This window comes from Embiotoca jacksoni, unplaced genomic scaffold, assembly GCF_022577435.1.
Source record: "Embiotoca jacksoni isolate LCO1_2020_lvr unplaced genomic scaffold, fEmbJac1.0.p SCAF_6, whole genome shotgun sequence".
Lineage (NCBI taxonomy): Eukaryota > Metazoa > Chordata > Actinopteri > Embiotocidae > Embiotoca > Embiotoca jacksoni.
This window is the reverse complement of record NW_027185414.1, coordinates 8528144-8552986: the sequence shown is the minus strand read 5'-3', so window position 1 is coordinate 8552986 and position 24843 is coordinate 8528144. Positions and strand designations below refer to the sequence as shown.

Genomic DNA, 24843 nt, shown 5'->3' with positions numbered 1-24843 from the left:
TAATGTCTTCTAGCATACAAAACACCACATGAACAATGCTAAAAACTTGATTTCTCAATGGAGAGGGTCTTTAAATATGAAGCTGGAGCCCAAAGCCGGTTAGCCTGGCTTACTAAAAAGGCTGGAAACGGCTCTGTCAAAAGATCTTAATGCCTTACACGTGCTAGAAGGACGATTTTTATAGGGCATGTTTTCTAAAATGTTGAACTGTTTTGGTCATAATTTCAGAGCTGCGCATGTAGATTTTGGGATTATCGTCAACCGTTCAGCTGCACTCACTTTTCTCTTTCACTCTTAAATAAGTGGTTTTGATAATTGAGGGTTGTGTGGTTAACTAAGGGTTCAGGGCAAGGTTCAAATCAGCCTAAACATACAGTAGATTCATATAGAAAACGATGATAATTCACACTGCCGAGATAATAATTTACACAAACAAAAACCATCTCGCTCACGTCTGCCAGGTTACAGTCATTTGAAACGTTTTCAACTGCTCGCAGGATGAACTTTGGTCCAACTAACATGAAAGATGTCATCGGTGGAGATTCGGACATTCAGTCTGGAAAACATTTCATATTAAATGAAATTTAAAATTTCATTATTTAGGCAATTTGAGTTTTAAGACCTAACCCATGATTATGCTCCAGCAGTGAGACAAGAGTATAAAATAGTATTGAACTTGATCTGTCATGCTTGGACACGCGTAATTAAGACGTTTTCCATACCCGAGACCTAAAGTTGTAAATACAACTCTTAACTCCCCTTGTTTCATGCCTCTCCACTATTGACTGTTGACTGAAGGCAAAAATCCCCCAAAACTATTTTCTTTCTTCAAATGTTAAAGGATTGTTACTTTTTTTTAATTTCATTAATATAAAAATGAAACCGTAACGGTGGCATGTGCACAAGTTTAGGTACCCTTCAACTTCTGCAATATGTCAACCTATGTTGCTTTACTGTGGCCAGTCTATTGACAGCATCAGTTAGCAGCTATCTTAATTCATTTTTAATACTGTATATCTGTTCTCTGGGAAATGAGTTTCAAAATAAAAGAGGCCTCTTGAAGAGTTGGCCCAGTCCCGGAGTTGCTGTTGAGAGGTTTTGTGTGTACTGCATGAATCACAGTCGGTGGTGCGTTGTCATTAGAGAACTAGGTATATATCACTGAGGCCTCTGCCCATCCACTAATCCTCTCCCACACCCCCGCCTCCCTCGCCTCTTTCTCCCCGGTCTAAGTATAATATCTAGTTTGTCTCAGACACATTGATCTGCCCCCTGAGTGGCTTCTTACAGATTAACGGTGGCTGGAGTTTGGAGGCTGCAACCTCTCACTGATCACTCAGCTTTTAACTGAGGCCGGATGTGTACGGTAATCGTATCGCTGTAGACTTTGAGACCTTCATGGAACTTGCGTGCAGATCTTCAGAGACCAAGAGTGTAGCGAGTTGTCGCTGATGATCCAGTGCTCGGGAGAAGCTGTGGTGACTGTGGTTTGTCCGGGAGATGCATGAAGGAGCCTTGGCATGTTCCTGTACAAAGCCCTTAAACACAGAGATGAAGAGGAGGACATTGAGGTACACACTCAGTGGCTCGATGACACTGGCCGAGCGGTGGGATGACCTGTTTATTGGGATGTTTCGGTGAAAGCGTCATTTGTTGTGGGTAGAATTGAACCCTGGTAGTGATGGATGCAAGTCTCTGCGGGATGTATTGATGGATGTAAGAGCTTTGACCTGAAACTTTTTGAGAGCGAACATTTTTTTTTATTTTTTTTTTTTATTCCACTCTGTAATTCTGTTGTTAGAGTCTCAGGAATTGATTAAATGCTTCGGTTTAAAGCAGGTGATGGCGTTTGCAGGTTTTTCCCTCTGTGCTTGGGAGGGATTAATGGTCCTAATCGCCCCCAGGTTCCTCTGAGCTGTACTGGAGAAACAATAAGGCATGAGGCAGTAATTGAAAATTCCTATAAAATAAATCCTTGTTATGAAAAAATGGTATTATAGAATGAGATTGTTTTATTACCATTTATAGCATTGATGGACACCTGTAGCTGGTTTTCCTCCTGAACTGTAGTTGTCATGATTTTATATGTTTAATTTAAATGTTTTATTTATTAAGCGTTCTATTCCCTTTGATTTTCATACACTAAATCCTGGATTAAGGGGTGCAAGATCCCCTTTGGCCTTGTTGGATGTTTGGAGTTCATTATTAACAGAGAACATTGTTCTAACTGAAGTTAAAATGTACCTTTGTATTTATTCTCCAATCATTTTAGCTCACTTTGCTTTTCATTTTTGAAACTACAATAGATAAATGTCAGCACTGCTTCTGAAAACACTGTACAGAGGATCATTGTTTTTAACACCCTCTGGGGACAATTTCCTTGAAATGCTTTTTATATCTGTCAAATGCAAACGCAATGAACCCATAAACACAAATGTGAGGATCATAAGCTTCTGTCCTCTACTTATTGTTGTTTCTTTGTGTTTCCAGTCCCAGAAACCCTGGATAGAAAGCACTTTCACCAAGAGGGAATGTGTGTACATACTTCCAGTGTCAAAGGACCCCCACAGGTATGTGCTCAGACGTCCTCCACTGTGTCTTCTGGTGATAGCCATGGAAACGGTGTAATTGTATGGTGTGTGTTAAAGTAGGCCCAAACCCTAACCACTGCTCTCCAAAGGCTAAATGAGTCTGTTTTCATGTTTATGTCTGTCACTATAATTACAGTGATAAACCTGTCTATCATATCTTCTGCCAGTCTTAAGATCTGAATTTTATAATAATATTTTACAAAACTGCCATTTTAGGAAGTTATTTTTCATCATTTGGACAGTTTGTTTCATTCTTTGACATCAGGATCACATTTATTGAAGTATTTCTTTGTGTACTGATATTTATCTGAAAAAGGATATTTTTGCGTGTGTATGTTAAGCACTGATGTTGATGTATCAGGATTTGTTCTGCAGACTTACTGGAATCTTTCAAAGCAGTGTTAAAATTGTATGTAGGCTTCTTCTTGGCTCAGCATGATGGTCACAATGAACACTGTGTCCATGAGAAGCTGTCACAAAATAGCTAAATTAAAGGTACAGTAGCTGCAATAAACATTGATCCAATATTAGAGAAATGGACAAGGCAACGTTCTATTTGTAAAATTCATGAAAATTAGATTTTAAGTAGTAGTTCCACACAATTACATTTATTTGCTATTTGATACTTTTGAGACCGGATAACATTGGTCAGCACCACATGACTCGCTGATGAAGTAACTACTGATTGATTCACTGAGTGAATGCCATCACTTCCTGTGTCCGTTTCAAATTAGAAGCCGTCATGTCAAATTAACCCTCTAGAATTTAATACATGGTCCAGCCATTGGCAAAGTTTTGAGCTCGTCTCGTTCTTACAATGCAACAATTTGATTTATTATTTTTGTGAATAGATTTTTTTTCATGTCAATAAGCATTAGGGCAAATGCAGTGATTTTCAATAAAAGCTAAAGTTTTAAGCTCTCAAATTTAAAAAGATAAAATATTTATTTGTTTCTATCTGCCACAGAGTCTCAGAAATATAGGTTTTAGTGACCGTTGATAATTAAATATGTTTTTCAGAAACCCCTCAGGTTTTTTCCAAACACTGCTCTAAGTCTTGGAATGTTTTGTTGGAGGAGCCCTCAGGTCATATCAGGTTAAAGGTCTCCTTTTGTGCGTAAGCCATTTCTGTTACATTTTAAGAAGCTGGGTGCCTTTCTTTTTTTCTTGTTAACTCATGATGACACTGAGTGACTCTTTTCCCTGTTTTTTTTTGTTTTGTTTTTTTTAGTTGCCAATGTTTTTTCTCCACTAGCTGCTGTGCGTGCTGCTCTTCTTAGGTTATTCAGAGGTGTTAGTGAACATTAATTTAAGCCCGCATGTGACTACGATCAAAGTGAGATTCTCCTTGGCAGGTTTCATAACTCTGTTGTTTAAAGACCAATCTGACAGGGCTCACTGCCCAGCTGACAGAAAACCCCCCAAATGTTCTCAGACGACTTTTGTCCACTGACAACTTCCTTCCTTCACAATAGGAGAGATTAACCCTCACATTACTCCTGTATTTTATTGCTGCAATTGCAGACATAAATCATATTTATGTGGTCTGGATGTAAATATATACAAATTTTGGTTTGAATATAAACCTTTTGGTTTTGAATTGCTTCCAGATGCCTTCCAGGATGCCAGATTTGCCAACAGCTAGTCCGGTACGTATTTGTTTGGTCATTGTTTCACTAATTCTCTGTTAACTGTCAGGATAAGCCAAGGACGCTCCCTGCGAACCGGTTAGTTTACATCAGAAAAAAATAATTCTTTCAGTGTAGAACAACAAACCTCCTCAGGAAATAATTAACTTTCAGGCTGTGTGTCAGGATGCATATTCTCCCCTCACGCAATTAAAGGAGGTAAATGTGTCTACTTCCGTCTTCATCTCAGACAGAGTTGGACAAAAACTGGTTTTCTCAGCAGAAATGACAACCGTCTCAAACAGATTGTGACGGACACGGTTAGCGCTCTAATTAAGCTAACATTAGCTCCATGGGTTTTGGTTCTAGTTGACTTTTGAATGTTTACAGATGTCTTGTTTAGATGGGAACCTTGAAAAATAGTCTTATGTACATAGTGATATGCTAAAAGATGAGGCTAAAGCTGCATGTCCCAGGCATCAACCCAGTAGGTTCAAGTTGGAAGTGTGTCTCATCTACAACCTGAGACTTTTTGATTACTTCAACATCATTAGGGTTAATTTTTGATCAAGTATTGATAAATGCGAGATGATAATGTCAGTGGGGTGTGGCAGTTTCCTCTTCCTTTTATGATGTTTTCAATTGTTCCTGTATATTATTGTTCTGCTTTTTTAAATCATTGTTTGTTTCAAACACATTCGTATCATCATTGTCACACTCACATGATCATCTTTGTGCTGCAAATAGAACTGAATTGGTATATTGATTGATTCTGTTCCTCCCGAAGATGCTGCTGTGGGCGGCTGGTGCGGCAGCATGTTGGCTTTACAGCCAGCTTGGCCACGAAGTACTCGGACGTGAAGCTGGGTGAAAATCCCAACCTGTCCATGCCCGAGCTGGAGGAGTGGTCGGTGGAAAAACACACAGAGGCGAGCCCCACTGACGCCTATGGTGTCATCAACTTCCAGGGAGGGTCTCACTCGTACAGAGCCAAGGTAGGAGGGCAAATTCTTCTCTCCTGGAGGGCAAGTTTGTTTACATAAAAAAAAAGACTGAAAAGATAGTCTAACACCAAAAAAAAACAAAAAAACACCTAACCTTTTCAAGCTTGACTTGATCAAATCAAAAAATAACAATGTTTATTCCTGTTGTTCATTATTGCACCTTTTCAAAATCTAGTTTATATACAGAATGAGTTCATTAATAATGAGTAAATACCTATTTTTCAAGCAAAAACAGCAAACACTTGTCAGTTAAGCCTAAAACATGTGCGGTGCTGCTGCTGTTCCTCTTGGTTATGTGTTAATGTGAGCATCCTTGTGCTTGTGTCTGTGCAAATGTGGACAGTATGTGCGTTTGTCCAACGACTCGCGGCCGGAGAGCATCCTGCGGCTGATGCTGAAGGAGTGGCATATGGAGCTTCCCAAGATCCTCATCTCTGTCCACGGAGGAGTTCAGAACTTTGAGCTGCATCCTCGCATCAAGCAGGTTGTGGGCAAGGGCCTCATCAAAGCTGCAGTCACCACGGGGGCCTGGATTCTCACCGGAGGAGTCAACACAGGTACACAGCCAAAAACAAAGTGATCTTTCTCTGACTAAGTTCCCCCACTAATTGTTTAGTTTCCTGAAGGCTATTTAATTTAGATTTAGCTTAATTCTAGACATATGTCTTTGTTATTTTTGGTTCATTATTGTTTTGCTTGGGATTTCACAATTTTGTTTACAGAACTATACGATAATGTTTTATTTGCCAATAAATATATATAATTTATATTGAATTAAATTACATTTAATAATAATAATGACATAAGCAAATGAATGTGGGAGCCAGATAATTGGCCACTTTACAAATATTAATTGACGAGTCTTCCAAAAGAGCACTCGCACCTACATTATAGAGAAGCCTATACAAACACACAGCCGTTGATGCGCTGATGTAGCAGAAGCTGTAATACTGGCCTCAAAGTGTGTCATTTGGCTGTGTCGTGACTGAGGTGTGTCTGCAGCCACAGCGAGGCGTTAAGATGGGGGTGGTCTGATCATAGTGTTTAAATCATTACTCACAGGGTCAATTACCCAGACCAGTGATTACTTTTAATGCCTCTCTGGCACCCTGGCCAGTTGGGATGGTCTCCTGGCTCACAATTCATTGCTGAATCCATGAGACCCATTAGCTGAGAATTTTGGTTCATAAACAACTCCGGGAGCAATGCACTTGTTGTGGACTTTTTGGACATTTGGTCATAAATGCTCTGGTTTTTCAGCTGTTTATTTACTCAAGCAAAGTTAAAGTTATCTACAGTTTTTAGCACACTTTTACTGGTAATTATTTAATTGCCAGTCCAAATGTTAATTAGCAATTAGAACCTGTTTATGAAATGAAAGTTGATTTGTTTAATGCATTCTTCCCAAAGGTGTTGCAAAGCATGTGGGAGACGCTCTCAAAGAACACTGTTCTGGATCGTCAAAGAAGATTTGCACTATCGGGATTGCACCCTGGGGAGTCATTGAAAACAGGAACGATCTAATTGGCAGAGATGTAAGATACAACTCTTAAAATCGAATAGTGACTCATCTGAACTTTAAAGTCATGGCAAAAGTCATTCATTTATTTTTCCATGTTCTCTCTCTTTTCTACTTTTTATGACTCCTTCATTTGCACACTGCAGATTATCGCTCCATATCAGACTCTGCTGAATCCTCTCAGCAAACTAAACGTTCTCAACAATCTGCATTCACATTTCCTCCTGGTGGATGATGGGACGATGGGCAAGTACGGAGCTGAGGTCAAACTGAGACGAGACCTGGAGAAGCACATCAACCTCCAAAGAATACATGCGCGTAAGAAAACCAGCAATGCAATGGTTTCATATTCAGCGACAGTTTTTTGTGTGTGTGTGTGTGTGTGTGTGTGTGTGTGTGTGTGTGTGTGTGTGTGTGTGTGTGTGTGTGTGTGTGTGTGTGTGTGTGTGTGTCTCAGAGGGCTTAAACATCAAAGTGGCTCCTAAAGGTCTACTTATCACCCCGAGGCACAATACCACACTTGGCTCATTAAAATGACTGAAATCCATAGCCTATTATGAAAAATAGATCTGCCAGCTTTTTTTCCACTTGGCTCTTCGAGGTCACTTTGAGAATATTCTTTTATTGTCATTTTGTTGTTTGAGGGCTTTGAAGTTGGGCATCAGAAATATTTAACTCCACAATGTGTGATTGCATGACTGCATGATCTAACATTTGTGCTGGTGGATCAAATGCAAGTGCTCCCAAGTACCCTGTTCTGACAATAAATTAATAGTCAGATAGTATTTTAGCTTGAAATTCCCTTCCATAATAGAAAATCAACAAGTTTTTCCAAACAACATATCCACAAGGGGGGCATACAATTACCAACAAATGACCCCAAACCTGAAAAACAATGCAGCCTACAAATGGCTTTTTGTGCTGCTGTACAGTGTTACTGAATTGATTAGGAATTGTTAAAAGATCGTGACAATTTGTTTTTCTCGCAAAAAAAAACCAAATGTTCTGGCAGACATGAAATTTCCTGGAAATAATTAATTAGTAGCCGTTAACCGTTTCAATATGTAAAGCACAAATGATCTTGGTGTGTGCGATAATTTCATTAGGAATAACACTTTGGGCCATATTGTATACATCATAGCTATTCAGTTAGTATCAGGTGAGCTACCAGAAGGTTTTAATACTTCAAGAGAATATCAAATAAATGATAAAAACTACATCATCTAGATGCAGCTGTAAACAAATCCTGTGTTCAAAACACAGTAGCAACACCCTTTTAGCTTTAAAGCCATACTTGAACAAGCTAACTATCCAGGCTGGCTTTTGAGCTCAGCTTATTAATTACTCATAGATTCATACGTCATTAGAAATGTAAACTTCCAATAAGAACTGACATTTTATGGTAATATGTTGTTTTGATTTCTTAATTCCAAATTGCAGGTTTATTGAAATATTTGACACAGTTTATTTGTACAATTGTTTGTACCAAAATTTAACAGGTGCAGTTCACATTAATAGGTTTCTATACACTGGGACATACCTGTCATTATATTGGCAGTTTTCTTTTGCTTGGTGTGAAGTAGGTGATAACCTCTCAAAATCTCTCCCCTGGGTTGGGCTGTATTCGTTAAATGAGAACTGAAGGGAACTACGTAACATGAACCTCAATTCAAAGCTGCCTCTTTGTGTGTTTTGTTGTAGGAATTGGTCAGGGTGTTCCTGTTGTGGCCCTGATCTTTGAGGGGGGACCTAACGTGATCCTGACTGTGCTGGAGTACCTGCAGGAGAGCCCACCTGTCCCGGTGGTGGTGTGTGAGGGGACCGGCCGTGCTGCTGACATACTGGCCTACGTCCACAAGCAGACCGAGGAAGGAGGGTAGGATGAACACACACAGAGGGCAGTGGGGTGCAGCAGAAAGAAAATTACTCTTTCATCTATCTGTTACTTTTCTTTTCTATTCAACTTTGTTTTGTCGAAATTGGTGCAGAGAGGAAGCAACACCTCGCAATTACTAACATAATAATGCAAAGCCTAGTGTACCATATTACATATTGATTTGAAGGGCGGGGTTGCTGACGAACTTTTACGCAGGACAGGTGGAGGAATTAAACCCATAAAATGTTTTAGAGCATGGTGTGCGTGAACAACTGTAACCATATTGTACTCTAATTATTCTGCAGCGGTCTTCCTGATGGAGTGGAGGCAGACATCATTGCAACCATCAAGAAAACATTCAACTTCAGCCAGAGTGATGCCATCCATCTCTTTCAGACTCTGATGGAGTGCATGAAGAGCAAAGAACTGGTAAATTTCTGCAGATTTACTTTTATAAGCACATTTTATAATTGTTTTCATATTCTTTTGTTTTACTTTTCATTGACAGTAAATATAACACTATATTTATTTAGTTATTTAACAAAACAAAATTCATGAACACCAAAAGCATTCGTAGAAGTTGAAGAAAGTGCAGCTCTGAACTAGAGACACTGCCGCCTCCCGCCCAGATAAAACTGAGACACCCTACCCTGTCCAAACACCTGCCATTTAGAGGGCTTTGGGAGACGTAAACACAGAGTATAATATTGCCATTGAGTCAGTCGCTTAGTTGTGAGCTGCAACCATGTTATTTTTTTTTCTCTGTTTGTTTACACTTAGGAAAATTTGCACCCTTTAAGTTAAGCTGCTAAGCAAATATCACTGGATTACTTTGATAATGAAGCAAACCTTAAAAAAAAGTGTCCTTTTTAATGATTTGTAAGCACATTTATGGACATTATTGGCATCACTGGTCAAGTCCATTTGTGAAGTCATAATACTACTCGCGTATTAGTGACAGCAGCTGATGATTCCACTGTTGTACTATAAATTGGTGCCATAGTACACAACCTTCAAACATCTGGATGATGTCTGAGAACCTGATGATAAGTGCTCTTTCGTTTCATTGAAAACAGATCACTGTGTTTCACATCAGCTCTGAGGAACACCAGGACATTGATGTAGCCATTCTGAGGGCCTTACTGCAAGGTTAGTAGACGACTCTTCTGAACCCTTTATCCCCCCAACTTCTTTAATACAGGAACGGAGAGTGGAAGTCACGTAAAGTTGATTCAGTCTATTCATTTGCTGCCTTTGTTGGTATTCGGAGGTTAAGATTTCAAGACTTTGTAATGTTTTTGTTCTGATATAGATATGCTTTGAGAACACAGTTCCCCCCTGTGTGCCCTTTTCTTTCTGCTCCTGAGGAGATCATGTTGCTCACATTCACATGGACTCCTTATTCCAACACTGTCAGTCAGTGCGATCCATGTCTCTCAGTCTTACCCCTCTTTCTCTCTGCATTCTGTTGAAATGATTATTTAGAGTAGGTTGTTATTATGCTGTGTAAGAGCTGTCTTTTTTATATATATATATATATATATATATATATATAATGTAAGAATATACAAAATAAAATGGAAGGAAAACTCCCACTTAACCATCTTGTTAAATTAAAACCCAGGCAATCTTTATGTAAACTATGGACCACGTATTTCACATGAAAGAGGGGTGTTGTCTGATTTATTCAGACAAAAGCCAGGAATGTGTAAGTGGCTGCAGCCAAGTCCAGCTTGTCTGGAGAAACCAGTTCAGACATTCAAAAGACAAACTTCAGTAAGGCTGAAATGCCCACCCAAGCAAATGTTTGCCAACCTAAGGCGCAGCCAGCAGTAACTCATCCTCTCAAAAGGGCCCTCGGGTGCAAAGGCTCTTAAACCTTTCAAAAGTCTTGGGTGTTGCCCAGAGCTCTTTCCATTTTCCACTAAGATGCAATTCATTTAGCAGGCTGTGTATTAAATGGGAAATTTGAAAAGGAACTATTTAAATGTTGGAAGCTGAATAAACTGGAGAATACTTGCTCTTTTCCACATATAGTTTTTTAAACAGACTACCTGAAAACTATCAACCAGATTCTCTCAAGATTTTTTGTCGACATCCAGACAACCATTTCTGCATCACATGATGATGATCATTTGATTCAGATGACTCTCAGAGGACAATCAGGCAGATTACTGTGGAAGAGACCAGTAGACTGCACAGGGATTTACTTTGTAGTCTAATCTGCTCTACTGCTGTATTAGTGTGTAATTGACTGTGTTACTGCCGTGGCCCTGCTCTGCTAACTCCCTCTAATCCCGCTAGCAGGCTAACAGGAAATACACAGTTAATAAGGCTTTACTTGCCTGGGAGTTAATGTGTTTATGTGTGTGTTTAAACATGGCTCTACCTGTATATTTCAGGCACAAATGCGTCTGCCTTCGATCAGCTGGTCCTGACTTTGGCCTGGGACCGTGTAGACATTGCCAAGAATCATGTGTTTGTGTACGGACAGCAGCTCCTGGTATGTCGGCATGTTTGTTTGTCCGTGTGTATATGTGTGCGTGCTCTTTGTGCGTGTGTGTGTGTGTGTGTGTGTGTGTGTGTGTGTGTGTGTGTGTGTGTGTGTGTGTGTGAGCCACAGCTCTCAGAGATGTTTGCTTAGCTCAAACCTTTGGACTCACCCAAAACGACCCCAGAATCTCTGTTGACCACAATTTGTAGACTGAAGAGCCAGGGGACCGGGCTCAGGCACGCTGCCATGAACTGCTTGTCTTGACTGTAACATGAACCCTGGTACAGTTGTCTTCATAAGAGGCCCTCAGTGCCTGTGTTTATTTTAAAACTGGAGGACTCCTGGCTCTTGTGTGAATGAGAGGATAGATAATGTTTATTTGTATTTTGTGGTTGTTTTTTTTTGGCTATATGTTTGGTCGTCTCCCTCATTGTGTTTGTTTTATAAATAATGATTTGCAATTAAAAAAAAAAATGCTTCATAACAGCATGTTTATCTTTGTTTGTGTGTTTAGGTGAGCTCTTTGGAGCAAGCAATGCTGGATGCACTCGTGATGGACAGGGTGGACTTTGTCAAGTTGCTCATCGAAAATGGCGTGAGCATGCACCGTTTCCTGACAATAAGTCGGCTGGAGGAGCTCTACAACATGGTAACAATACGCAACATACACCAGCCACTCAATAACAGAGCAGGACTGAAAGGATGTGTGTTTTTAGGTGTGCTTTTTCTACTTTCTTCTATACCAGAAACAACCTCCCAACAACCCAACTCTCCTTCACCTGGTCAGAGATGTCAAACAGGTATAATGAGTCCAATTCATGTCCGTGAACAGGATCACTTTGATTGATGCTCAGCGGAATCTTCTAAATCTCTGTTTTTTGGTTGCTTTTTCCAGAGTCATCTGCCTCCAAACTATAAAATCACTTTGATTGATGTGGGTCTGGTTATTGAGTACCTGATGGGCGGGACTTACAGGTGCAACTACACCAGGAAACGCTTCCGACTCATTTACAACAATCTCCACAGCAACAGTAGGGTGAGTGGAAACAGTCACTACTTGCAGGGCGTATTAAATGTGCAAAACCTCTTCTGCAGTGTTTATATTGGTAATCTCCAGGGTTCACGGTGGTCATGAAATTTCTGGAATATCAGGGAATTATAAAAAAATCTATTGCAGAATTGGAAAGTCAGGGGATCTGATAATTTTTTGGGGCTAAGTCATAGAATATCAGAGTTTGGCATGTTTAAATTTTAGTTGCAATTTATTGAAATGTAATATTTTCCATTTCTTTAAAAAAAATTTTTTTTTTTTTTTTTTTTTTTTTTTTATAGTGTTATAGTGTTATTTCACGTTTTTTTCTTAAGGGGTTTTATCCCCTTCCCAGACATTAACAACCACTTCAGTCAAGATGTGTTTTTTCGAAGGAAAACATGCCAGGAAAATAGACATTTTAAGAGCTGTGGCTACAAAACGTTGATTTTAAAACTTTTAGTGTTTACAGTAAATGTCAGAAAACCAAAATGTAAAATTTGTTAAACTACTATTCATCTATTTAATATGGGAGAGGGAGTGTCACCTGCGGTAATGTGGTTGTTTTTTTGTCTGGTCAGCATAAAGACGGACAGTTTTTTTGTTGTTGTTGTTGTTGTTGATTTTAGGTGGAGTTTAACATCTGGCTCAGAGTATTGTATTTTGTTTTAACTTATGGCTTATCTAGTGGATGTTGAAAAATTGTCAACTGCAGGTACAATTTTGCATTTTAGGGCTGAACTCTTAATATTAAATCTGTCGCAAAGAGTAATTAAAGTGGAAGACAGTCAAGTAAATCTGAAAATGTTTTCATATTCTGCACAGAGGTCCGGGCGCCACACAGCAGGTCCTGGTTCTCAGTTGAGGAAAAATCATGAGTCTTTTAGCATGCAGGCCGACAAGAAGGAGAAGACACGGCACAACCACTTTATCAAGACTGCACAGCCGTACAAACCCAAGGTAAACTCATGCTGTTTCATAAAAATGCCTCTTTCAGATCAATGCCTAAAAATGAAGGAAATCTGTCTCTGCATCTAAGGAGCTGTTGTGAAAGAGAAAATAATGTTTGTCTCCTTCTGTCCCCCTCGTTGTTCTTCTTTATCTCTCAGCTGGAGTCCACCACTGAGCAGAACAAAAAGAGAAGCAAAGAAGAGATTGTGGACATAGATGACCCCGAGACGCGGCGTTTTCCCTACCCTTTCAACGAGCTCCTGGTGTGGGCTGTGCTGATGAAGAGGCAGAAAATGTCCCTCTTCTTCTGGCAGCACGGAGAGGAGAACATGGCCAAGGCACTGGTGGCCTGTAAACTGTGCCGGTCTATGGGCTACGAGGCCAAGAAGAGTGACGTGGTGGACGACACCTCAGAGGAGCTCAAGGAGTACTCAAAGTAAGTTTTTCTGTGGCTTTTGTGTCACATAGCGATGAAATTCTTTTATCAATAAATGTAAAAGTACAAACTAATTGTGTTGATGTATATCAGTGAGTTTGGGACGCTGGCCGTGGACCTGTTGGAGCAGTCGTTCAGGCAGGATGAGACCATGGCTATGAAGCTCTTGACCTATGAGCTAAAGAACTGGAGCAACTCCACTTGTTTGAAGTTGGCTGTCTCCTCCCACCTGCGGCCCTTTGTGGCTCATACCTGCACCCAGATGCTGCTGTCAGATATGTGGATGGGCCGGCTGAACATGCGCAAGAACTCCTGGTACAAGGTTCATGTTCCATCTACATTTTATTTTTGGTAGAAAACAGAGCTGGGTGAATTGTAGGTCTGGAATCAGCATTTTGCCTCGAAATCTAATTTACAAAAAAAAAAGTTTTCACTGCCTGAGAAGGTTCAGAAGTTTGAATTCTTAGTCCGCATCAAAAGATACAAATATTAAACCATTCTGTGCTGGTTTGATATTTGTGTTTGGTGACATTTTGGCAACAGGTGCTGTGTTCTGCTGCACCTTAAACTAAGGTCTGATTCCACATCTAATCTCATCTACTTGTTGAGGTGTGAAAATGTAATGAAGGAGATTGTGATTCATGAGGGAATAAACTTTTATTTCGGGAGTAATCTTGTTTGTCTCAGGTGACCCTGTGGTGTCCTGAAACATGTCCTGAAATCTAATTTAGAGCTTATTTATAACACCTAAAGAAAAAACATTGTACGTGCACTTAAAAAACCTGTACTTAAGTTTAAATTTGAATTTTTGTCACAAGACAAAGTCCTGCATGGAGGTGTTGCTTTTAGATTTCTTCCATGAATGTTGGTTGTGTTTAATACAAACATTTCTTTTTTTGATTTAGATACGCACGGGAAATATTTAAGTTGGTGAGAAGCTGCATAATTAGTATAATTACCGTAGCAGTGATTTAAATTTTTAGGTATGATCTTTGGCAGTGACACACATGGTGTTTCAGACACATCAGTGTGTAGATCGGAGAACTGTCCTGATAATATAACTGCACCCACCCACATAAGTGTGTATGTGTCTCTAGGTGATTCTGAGTATCTTGGTGCCTCCTGCCATCCTCCTGTTGGAGTACAAATCTAAGGCGGAGATGGCTCACATCCCTCAGAGTCAGGACGACCACCAGATGACGATGGAGGACAGTGAGCACAACTTCCAGAACCCAGCTGAAGACATCCAAATGGTTAGATTAACTCAGTCTCTGTCATTGTCTGCAGTCCAACCTAGGAATAAATCCTTGAACATTTTAGGTTTAAATTAATTTAAGAGTCTTAAAGATGAAAAAGTTCAAGACAGACTGTCACATATTTGACATCCCTCTTTATATTTTGATTAATTTGTTTAGTTTTGTCACTCACATTAGTGTTCCTATGCTGCTTTTTCTCTCAGCTTTTCTTCCACATTGCATCTTGCTGTTATCTAATTTGGACCTCTTTAACCTCTCTGCAGGACGTTTTCAAGGAGGCCAGATCCCACGATCAGGTGGAGGCAAAAAATGACATGGAGACACAGATTCGCTCCAGAAAGCTGCCCTTAACCAGGAAGATCTACGCCTTCTACCACGCGCCCATTGTCAAGTTCTGGTCCAACACGGTATGGAGATTACAGAAGAAAACGCACACACAAACACTTATCCATCATCACTAGGGAGGCTGTAGCTCAGTTGGTAGAGTGGGTTGCACACTAATCAGAAGGTTGATAGTTCAATCCCAGCTCCTCCTGTCCACATGCTCGTGTCCTTGAGCAAGACACTGAACCCTAAAAAAATTGCTCCCGATGGTGTACCATCGGTGTGTTGTAAGTCGCTTTGGATAAAAGCGTCAGCTAAATGAAATGTAAAAAAAAAAAAAATCGCTATTAATTTTCTGGTGGTTTATCTGTGTAGAAATCTGAGTACAAGGAGAGGAAAAGTACCTGACTTTGAAATCCTTTCAAATAATTCAACTATCTTTTCTATCTCTTCTTAGCATCATTATTTGGTGACATGGCCGTAGGCGATGTTTAGTACGACGATCAACAAAAAACAAACGTTTGCTTAATCGTTTAAGGCGGTTTCCAGTAGTAAGTGTCCACAAAACCTGCCTTACTGCAGCCATACCCTCAATTAGGGCATCTTAAGCTAATCTTTTCCTCGGCGTAATGGTCATTCTGCACGTGTGAACTGTGACATCAACACGGCACCGTAACCTTTTATACTCTGACTCTTGCTACACTTGACCTCGCTTCAGTCTCCTAAACGATAGATGTCGCCGTTGCGAGAATTCCTTTATAATATCTTTACCACCTGAATAGCAATAAGAAGAGGTGATGTTCAAGAAGTAAGTCATTCGAACACAAACGACTGTCTGCTTCTCGGCCCTCACAAAGCGATCATAGAGGTGCGTCCACAGTTTTCTGCAGAAGATCGCGTCTTTTCCAATTGTTGCAGTAATTTCCCTCGAGTTCGGTATGAGATCTGAGAAGCCTACAGCTCCTGCATTGATGGATCGTAGAGATGCCTGGAGAGACAGACCACATTCTTAAACCTCCAGCTCATCCATTTTTTCACATATGACACAGACCATGTCACTAAAATTAGGAAGTTCACAACCTTTCGAAACAACAAAGAAGCACAACACACGGCAATAAGGACACGCCAAAGTAATGAGAAACCGAATATAGAAACGCGTCGCTCTCATTGTGTATTCATGCTGGATGTCTAAAGAGTGAACAGATATTCCCACAACACCACCTCCAGGAAAGCTCGGGAAAAATTATCTCACAAAATGTTCCACTACACAACAAATATTTAGTAAGAAGTATCTGTCTGAATTGGTGTAGGTGTTCTTCAAGTGGGCTGGCCATGAAATGATCCACCCCCTACAATTCTTAAAATATAATACAAAACTACTCCATTAAACAGTACTGTTAATATTAACAGATGAAGGGCTTCAGACTGCGCGAGCGCTCTGTCTGTTTGACTGTGTGGAGTGAGTGAGGGAGTTTTGTAGAAACTGGGAATTATAGCGTGAATTATGTTTGCATATAACTTAACCAATCTTTAAAGGACCAAATACAGATAAATGTAGATAAATCCTGTTTTAAACACATTTTGTTAAATATACACATTCACACTCATCTTTTCTCACTTGCTCTAATGTTTATTTATGTACACAAGCCAGAGGCTGGTTCTCAGGAGCGCAGCAGTCATCAATGTGGGTTTCATTTGCACAGACAGGGTTGTTTTTCAGGCTGTTCAAGACTGAGAGGTGCTGATACCATCATTGAACCTGCTGTTCTACATAATATAGCCTCTGCCTGAGCTTATCTACATCTGCTGTACCTGCTTCCGTCCTGATTTCAACACATCAGTGCAACACTGCACCATTGACTTACCCATCACCCATGGGAGAATGGCCGATTTTCCAACAGGTCACACCTCACGTCAAGGTTCAGCAATTTTCAAAACTGTTGGCCTAATTAACGTTGCAGTTGTGTGTGTGTGTGTGTGTGTGTGTGTGCGCGCGCGCGCGCTTGCTTGCTTGCGTGTGCATGTGCACATGTGTGTGTGTGTGTGGACATTTGAACTTTCCCACAGTCTGCAGTGTGGCTGACCTGCTTTTTTTTTTTGTTTTGTTTAAAAAAAAATAAACTTTGCACAAACTTCAGGAATTAATTAATCTACCATTTGGACACAGTCATGTTGTTTCCGTACAGGAAAAGCATCTACATCTGCAGTGTTAATGGGTTTGTGAGGCTGTAGTGGCACAGCAGTGAAATGCTAACATCAATACTAACATGCTAATTGTAAGCAGGCATATTGCTCGCCGTGTGTTACTGTTTGCTAATTAGCACAAAACAATAAGTAGACATGAGGTTGGACATATCATTGGTTTCACTGATAATTGATCACTTATTAAAATTTGAATAGTGATAAGTTAAGGGATCGTCAAAGCTATCTCATTTCGTCATGTTTAAATGTCTGTCCCCAATTTCAATACATGCATCCAACTAATAATTCCTGAGATGTGTTACCAGAGGATAAGTCAGAGCATCACCACACTCGGTGGGATTTATCCTCTGGGAAACATGAATATCTGTACAAAATCCCATGGCAATTAATAGCAGACCACCGATGCCATCTGTAGATGCGATCAGCACAGCTGAAACCATGAAAGTACAGGACAAGGTAGCAGAAAACAAGAAAAGGGGAATACATGGTTGCCAAGCCAGTTATAGTTTAAATGAGTATTTCTTTTATATTGGCTACTACAACACCTGTGATTTAAAGCTGCACTAAAAGAGTTTTGGCTAGTAGGGGGCAGGTGATCTACTAAGCATAGAGTAGAAGTTATGAATAATGTGTGGTTGACAATTTCGTATTGAAATCAGTAATAAAATTGAGAGTTTTTCATTTAAATAATGACTAAATGAATCTTCAAATGAAATTATTCAATAAGGATTCCAATCTCCAGTCGTCATAATCCTCTGAACAGCTACTCCTCCTTTCTGTGAGCGAACTTTGTTGGGAACTGTGAATTTCACTTGAGACGGAGAAGATGAAACTTCACTTTCTCTCACAGTCTTTATCTCGGCAGCTAATCACCAGCTGAGCTCTGAGGTCAGAGGTCTCAGTAAAAATTGCAGACTATTTGCTGCCAACTCAAAGTGCCGTGATGAGTTTCAGCCCCTCAAGAGGACCTCAACTGACCTGATCTCAAATATGTCAGAGAGGAAGCGTCTCTAGAACTGTCTGAGTTTAGAGGCTCTTTGTCAGCACAGCCCAGTTAACATCTGAATCTACCTTATATACTATACACGGTATCTGACACTTGTAGTTGGAGAAACAACAGGAGAATATATCCTGTTACTTTCATTTGATAAAGTGTTTTCTGTAATGATTTACTTTCTAATATGACTGTTGTTTGTCTCCTGTGTGCAGCTCTTCTACCTTGGCTACTTGATGTTGTATACATACGTTGTGCTGGTGAAAATGCCCATATGGCCTTCTCCTCAGGAGTGGGTAGTCATCCTCTACATCTTCACCTCTGCCATTGAGAAAATTCGAGAGGTAAGTGGAAAAGAAGTGTTTGTTTGTTTTTCACGCTCCACAGATTTGAAAGATTGACAATAATGAGTTTATTCATATTCATATTGAAAGCAGCTTCTATTGGTAGTCCTGTCCTTCAAGATAACTTCACCAGAGACTGTTGACTGAACAATCTCCTTCTTTCTCTTTTCCCTTCTACTGCTTCACCTTTTTTCCAGATGTTTATGTCTGAAGCAGGCAAAATAAGCCAGAAAATAAAGGTGTGGTTCAGCGACTATTTCAATGTGTCCGACTTTCTGGCCATTGTGACATTCTTCATCGGCTTCGGCTTGAGGTTGGGCGGCGGTGATGCCTTCGTCCCTGGGAGGACGGTTTATTGTCTGAATATCATCTTCTGGTACGTGCGACTCCTGGATATCCTGGCTGTTAACCAGCAAGCTGGGCCGTACGTCATGATGATCGCTAAAATGGTGAGTCCTTTATAACTTGATTACACAACTGACATAGTTGTGGAACCAATTACAGTGAGAGCTAGACTTACATGCATTGTGCTTATGTGTGAATTATGTCTGTTCTACCAAGTGTGCAGTCAGAGATAAGGATGTTTCTAGGAGCCGCTCAGACATTGTTATTGTGTTTCAGAAGGGAGACCGCAGGCTGAACACATCGGGTTACAAGTCTGACACTCGAGTCTTCTTTAACGTGTCTGACCGGAAACACTTTAGCTCAGTTCAAACTAAAAGCACAGAACCGCTTACTCAAAGTCACCTGACTACTTTATATAGAGTGTCATTATTTTCCATCCGAGTGCTGCCATGTCATGATCAACTAGCGTTGTGATTGTGTTCTGGTACATATTAATGCCACGACAACGTGACAGACAACTCTGAACGCTCATGTTTGTGATCTGAAGATCCTGTCAGGGAACTTTCTACTTTCATGTTTTTATGTACTCACTTTGAACATTCACATTCAAACAGCATTAATCATCTACATGCTGTTACCAGGTATTGTACCTCACTGTATTATTCTGAGCAGCCCCATCAGTTTCACCTTGTAATGTGCATTTTACTAAAATATCTCATAAGTAATAGCCTATCTTCTTCAGAATATTTCATGATTGTTGAATGATGTTACAACAGCTGTTTGCTATTGGCTTTCTTGCTGAGATTTATGCGAAATATGTTGATAAAGCTAGCAGGTAACTATCTTGGCTTAACTTGAAGTGGTTTAACTAAACTAGTTTTCTCGGCTTTGTCCAAATCTAAAACAAATCCTCCAACCAATACCTCAAAATCGTCCTCTACTTTTTTTTTTTGTAATTTCATTTAATCAATATTACTATCAACGCTATATTTCTTGTTAGTTTAATCCACACAAAAACTGAAGCATAAAAACTTCAGGTTGTGGTTTTACAGGGTTAAATGTTAAGAGTATTTTTATCAGTGTCATTGACTGCCTAAAGTTTAAAATTGAGCTTGGAGGTGCTGCTGTGTGGATTTTTTTTTTACCTTTAGACAGAGCCAGGCGAGCTGTTTTCCTTGTTTCCACTGATTAAGCTAAACTAAAAACGTGGTAGCTTTACCTTCGCATTTTGTGAAGACACAAATATGTAAAATATAACACTACTTACAGTGGTGTGAAAAAGTGTTTGCCTCCTTCCTGATTTCTTATTTTTTTGCATGTTTGTCACACTTAAATGTTTCAGATCATCAAACAAATTTAAATATTAGTCAAAGATAACACAAGTAAAACACAAAATGCAGTTTTTAAATGAAGGTTTTTATTATTAAGGGAGAAAAAAAATCCAAACCCACATGGACCTGTGTGAAAAAGTGTTTGATCTGATGATCTGAAACATTTAAGTGTGACAGACATGCAAACAAATTGGAAATCAGGAAGGGGGACAAACACTTTTTTTTTCACACCACTGTATGTTCGATATACAATTTAATATAAATATTTAGTATATATTGAAAGATGAGTGAAATCAATCTTGTTTTCCAATTCTCAGCAAGAAAGCAAATATATTCCCAATTTAATTAAACTCCTACTTTAATCTAGATTTAAACCTGCAGTGTGGAACTTTTGTCTCCCACTTCAGCCGGTGAGGACGATTACAAAAACACATGCTTAGATCACAGGCTCCTGCATAGTTACTCCCTCGCTACTGTGGCGGCTGTTAAGCAGTGGAGAAATTGTTTCTCCACCTCTGAGAAATGACTTGTTTCAGGATTTAATCCATTCAGTGAAATACATGTGGAAAGTCCAGAAGAGCTGCACGATTTAATTATTTTAATTCAAATTAGTTTAGGGCAAAACGAGTAGTTGGACTGCTCTGAGTCTCAGGTGTGCATACTCTGCCCGTAGAGCACGGCCAGTTAGCATTCATCCAGGCAGTCTGGGAATGTCTCGCCAGACAACCGACTTAAAAACTGTGTTCACTGAGAGATTTATCTGGTGCTGACAGTCTTAATCAACATTGTGTGAATTCCTTTGGCAAGAACTTGAATGTTACAGATATTTATCAATATGTAAAAGTACCACACTACAGGTTTAATTAGAACTTAATCAAGGTGCATGTCCATCAGGTACATGTAATAGCTTTACCTTCAGCATTACTCTGTCTGCTCTGGGGATTTCAATACAGGCATCACAAAGATTTTTACCCAACAGCTAAAATCAGCAATAGCTTTTGGACAGACAACACCAGACCAAATTATAGAGTAGAAGATCATAAGCTTGTTTCCATTTTCCCTCATTTGTTTCGGTTTGTTGACCTGTAAGAAAAAAATATTACCTGCTGTCTCTGGATCCCACGAGTTGACATGAATGCACTAAAACTCTCTCGACTGTGCTTAAGAAGTCAAATATTATTTCAAGTAGTGATGATACCATCAGTCACGCGTAGCGTTTACTCTGCCTGTTGTCTCTTACAGGTGGCCAACATGTTTTATATTGTGGTAATAATGGCTATAGTCCTGCTGAGCTATGGCGTACCCAGGAAAGCCATTCTGTACCCACATGAAGAGCCCAGCTGGACACTCGCCAAAGACGTGGTCTTTCAGCCGTACTGGATGATGTACGGGGAAGTGTATGCTTACGAAATCGATGGTAAGGACGATGAGGATGGTAGGGGAGATTACGATGGTAAGGACACTTTTATTCAAAGATTCACACCAGGGCATGATAGCTGATTGTCACTCAACCCAGCACTGGAAATCAAACCCACGACAGCTTAATCATCGTTTCCTGTCGCAGCCTCTTTCACACAACGTGGTTCACACAGAGGCAGGCAGCGCTGGTCTCTTTGGGGAGGGCGGGGCTTTTTAAATAAAACTGCTGCAATTTATCACGTGCTTTATCACGGCTATTATGACCTTGTTTCAGCCAATATATCTAATGTACAGGGAAAATGTTAGCAACAGCTGGAGCCAACAGTATAAGTTTATACATCATAATTCTATATTAAAAAAGTTTAATTTCTCAATGGAAAAAAAAAAAAGGGCTAAATTTCCAGTTTTTTTTATCCACACTACTCTATCGGATTTGATGTGTGACAATACTTTATCTCTGCTGAAGCTCTTTTGTCATTGAAAATTAGTTGTAGAACAATATGAACTAGACCTGGATGTGTGTGTGTGTGTGCGTGTGTGTGCGTGTGCGTGCATCCCTTCAGGTGTGTACTTGTCCTAACAGACCTCTTCCCTTCACAGTGTGTGCCAATAACAGTGACACATCAGTGAAGTCCCTGTGTGCTGCAGGAGTGTGGCTGACTCCTCTCCTACAAGCAGTCTACCTCTTTGTACAGTATATACTGATGGTCAACCTTCTCATCGCCTTCTTCAAGTAAGTGCACAACAATCCAGCTGTGGGTTTTAGACTTAAAGTTACCGTTGCTGCCATCCAATTTCAGTGTTGATGTTTTTATTCTTGAGAGTGATGCCAACTTTGGCCTTGACAACTTAAAGTTATTGTCATACTCTCTGTTTTCCAGCAATGTGTATCTGCAAGTGAAGTCCATTTCTAATTTGGTGTGGAAGTACCAGCGCTACCACTTTATTATGGCTTACCATGAGAAGCCTGTCCTCCCACCCCCCTTCATCCTCCTGTGCCATATATACTCCCTCTTCTGTATGTGTAGGAAGAGGAAGAAGGAGCATACCTACGGACCAAGTATGTCCACCCTACTGTCATTTCCTACATGAGCAATTGTCAGAGATTTAAATGTTTTTATGTTGATGAAACAAGACTGTTGCTGCTTAACTCTGCATCAAGGAAATCCTCAGCAGTAACACCTCGCTGCTTCCTCTTTCTTTCAGAGCTGTTCCTCACAGAGGAAGACCAAAAGAAGCTTCATGACTTTGAGGAACAGTGTGTCGAGACGTATTTTCATGAAAAGGATGATCAGTTTCACTCGGGGAGTGAGGAACGCATACGTCTCACCTCAGAAAGGTGGGCCTGTTATTGGCCTTCACAGAGGCATTTTCAAAATGTTCAAAAACATGCAGCATTTAAAGCAGAATATAATCGAGAATAAGATAACCTCTTGAATATTCAGTAATGACATTTGAATTATTTTCTTAAATGATTTGGTGAATTTGACACGCTACAGCCCTTTAGATTTACAGCCCTAATATTTCATGTTAACTACAGCAGGTAACATGAGCTAACCTGTAGATAACTTGAAGCTGTTATTTGTGACTTCCAGGGTAGAGACCATGTGTTTGCAGCTGAAGGAGGTCGGGAACAAGGTGAACTTTATAAAGCGTTCCTTGCACACTTTGGACTCCCAGATCGGCCACCTGCAGGACCTCTCAGCCCTGACGGTGGACACTCTGAAGACTTTGACTGCTCAGAGGGCATCAGAGGCCAGCAAGGTCCACAATCAGATCACCCGGGAGCTCAGTCTGTCGAAGAACGTGGTCCCCAGCATTGTCCCCGTGGCAACAGACACCGGCCCCCTCTCCAAATCGTCCGTGATGGCCAAGCGCAGCGTGGGGACCTACTTCGGCTCCTCTTTCCCCCAGGCAGGAGCCAACATTGCAGATTCTCTTTTTGGGTTCGGTGTAGAAGGAAGGGCTGGGACAGAGAGTCGCAGGAGAGTCGGGCCCAGCACTGGAACAGAACCGGGGCTGGACCCCACCCTGAATCCAGCATTGAGTCCTGAGAGGAGGGGCTTGTTTGGGCTTGGACACCTTGCTGCAGAGGCTGGCTCCTCGGGCTGTGCCGGCTCCAGTGCCTTTGTCCAAAGTGCTGTGGCCACGTCCCCTCCGGAGCTGCGTCTCCGAGGATACTCTCTCATCCAGAGTAAGCTGACCCGTCCACAAGAGCCGGGCCTTTCCGACTCCCCATCCAGCCTGCCCAATGTGCCCTCCCACGGGGCTCACTTCCGCATCAGCAGCACCCCATCCCAGCCCAGCGGCTCTAGCCACCCTGAACTTGCCCTCGCTGGGCTTTACCAGTCGCCCCTCCAGCCAGACAACACCTCTGTAGAGTTTGGGGCGTTTGTGGGTAAGTATGACAATGAGGGTGAATCTGGTGTTGAGAAGATGAAAGAGGAGGATGAAAATCGTGTGTGTGTGTATCCTACTGTCATTGTTGTCTCTAAGACTTCTGGCTCTGCTCAGACTTCCTGCTTGCCTGCTTGCACTGTGAAGCCTGAGAACACAGAGGGGTTAGGAGGGGGGGTGAGAGAGGGGGATGTGAATTTGGGGTACGTGAACGAGGCGTTCTGCGACGACGACGACGACGACGGCAGGTCTGGCTTTCTGAGTAGACGGAGAAGAGACACTAGAGAAGAGCTGGCTCGAGAAGCTGCATCAGATCTCTGTGACACCCACGGAAATAGTGGCCCATCAGGTTGCACTCATGCCCCTGCTGTGGCACCCAGGAGACTCCACACACGAGAGAGAAGGGAATGGGGTGTGACGGGACCAGCAGCAGCCCACTGTGAGGGTCAAAGTGTGTCGGAAGGCCGTCTTGACAAGAGGAACACGTCAAGAGAGCCAAACACGAGAGGTTTGAGTTTCAGTTTGAGCTTAAGTGGTGGGCTGCGTCTGCCGGGTGCTGGAGCCTGTCCTCCTCCAGATCAGGGTCCCGGCAGAACCTCTAGCTGGTGCTTTCTGCTTTCCTTTCTCTGCTCTGTCTGGGCCTTTTAGTCTGACTTGTTTATTCTCTGTTCCTGGGTGATTCTGAGGCTTTCACACATGATG

General features: G+C 41.0%; 1 protein-coding gene across 3 annotated transcripts in view; it reads left to right on the top strand.

Annotated features, from left to right (window-relative positions):
• Window positions 1-24843, top strand: part of trpm7 (transient receptor potential cation channel, subfamily M, member 7) — a 41469-nt gene that overhangs the window by 5780 nt on the left and 10846 nt on the right. The window contains exons 2-26 of one of the 3 annotated variants that reach the window (XM_069173368.1): window positions 2491-2570; window positions 4202-4240; window positions 5007-5214; window positions 5567-5780; window positions 6634-6758; window positions 6889-7060; window positions 8444-8618; window positions 8924-9047; window positions 9695-9767; window positions 11021-11121; window positions 11627-11761; window positions 11859-11912; window positions 12008-12148; window positions 12968-13102; window positions 13252-13529; window positions 13623-13851; window positions 14627-14782; window positions 15049-15192; window positions 18521-18649; window positions 18847-19098; window positions 21568-21742; window positions 22345-22477; window positions 22626-22804; window positions 22951-23083; window positions 23340-24142. In XM_069173368.1, the coding sequence (XP_069029469.1) occupies window positions 2491-2570; window positions 4202-4240; window positions 5007-5214; window positions 5567-5780; window positions 6634-6758; window positions 6889-7060; window positions 8444-8618; window positions 8924-9047; window positions 9695-9767; window positions 11021-11121; window positions 11627-11761; window positions 11859-11912; window positions 12008-12148; window positions 12968-13102; window positions 13252-13529; window positions 13623-13851; window positions 14627-14782; window positions 15049-15192; window positions 18521-18649; window positions 18847-19098; window positions 21568-21742; window positions 22345-22477; window positions 22626-22804; window positions 22951-23083; window positions 23340-24142 (4387 nt within the window). Of the gene's footprint in view, window positions 1-2490; window positions 2571-4201; window positions 4241-5006; window positions 5215-5566; window positions 5781-6633; window positions 6759-6888; window positions 7061-8443; window positions 8619-8923; window positions 9048-9694; window positions 9768-11020; window positions 11122-11626; window positions 11762-11858; window positions 11913-12007; window positions 12149-12967; window positions 13103-13251; window positions 13530-13622; window positions 13852-14626; window positions 14783-15048; window positions 15193-18520; window positions 18650-18846; window positions 19099-19608; window positions 21743-22344; window positions 22478-22625; window positions 22805-22950; window positions 23084-23339; window positions 24143-24843 lie in introns of those variants that run through there. The other 2 variants (XM_069173369.1, XM_069173370.1) reach the window with 2 other exon arrangements.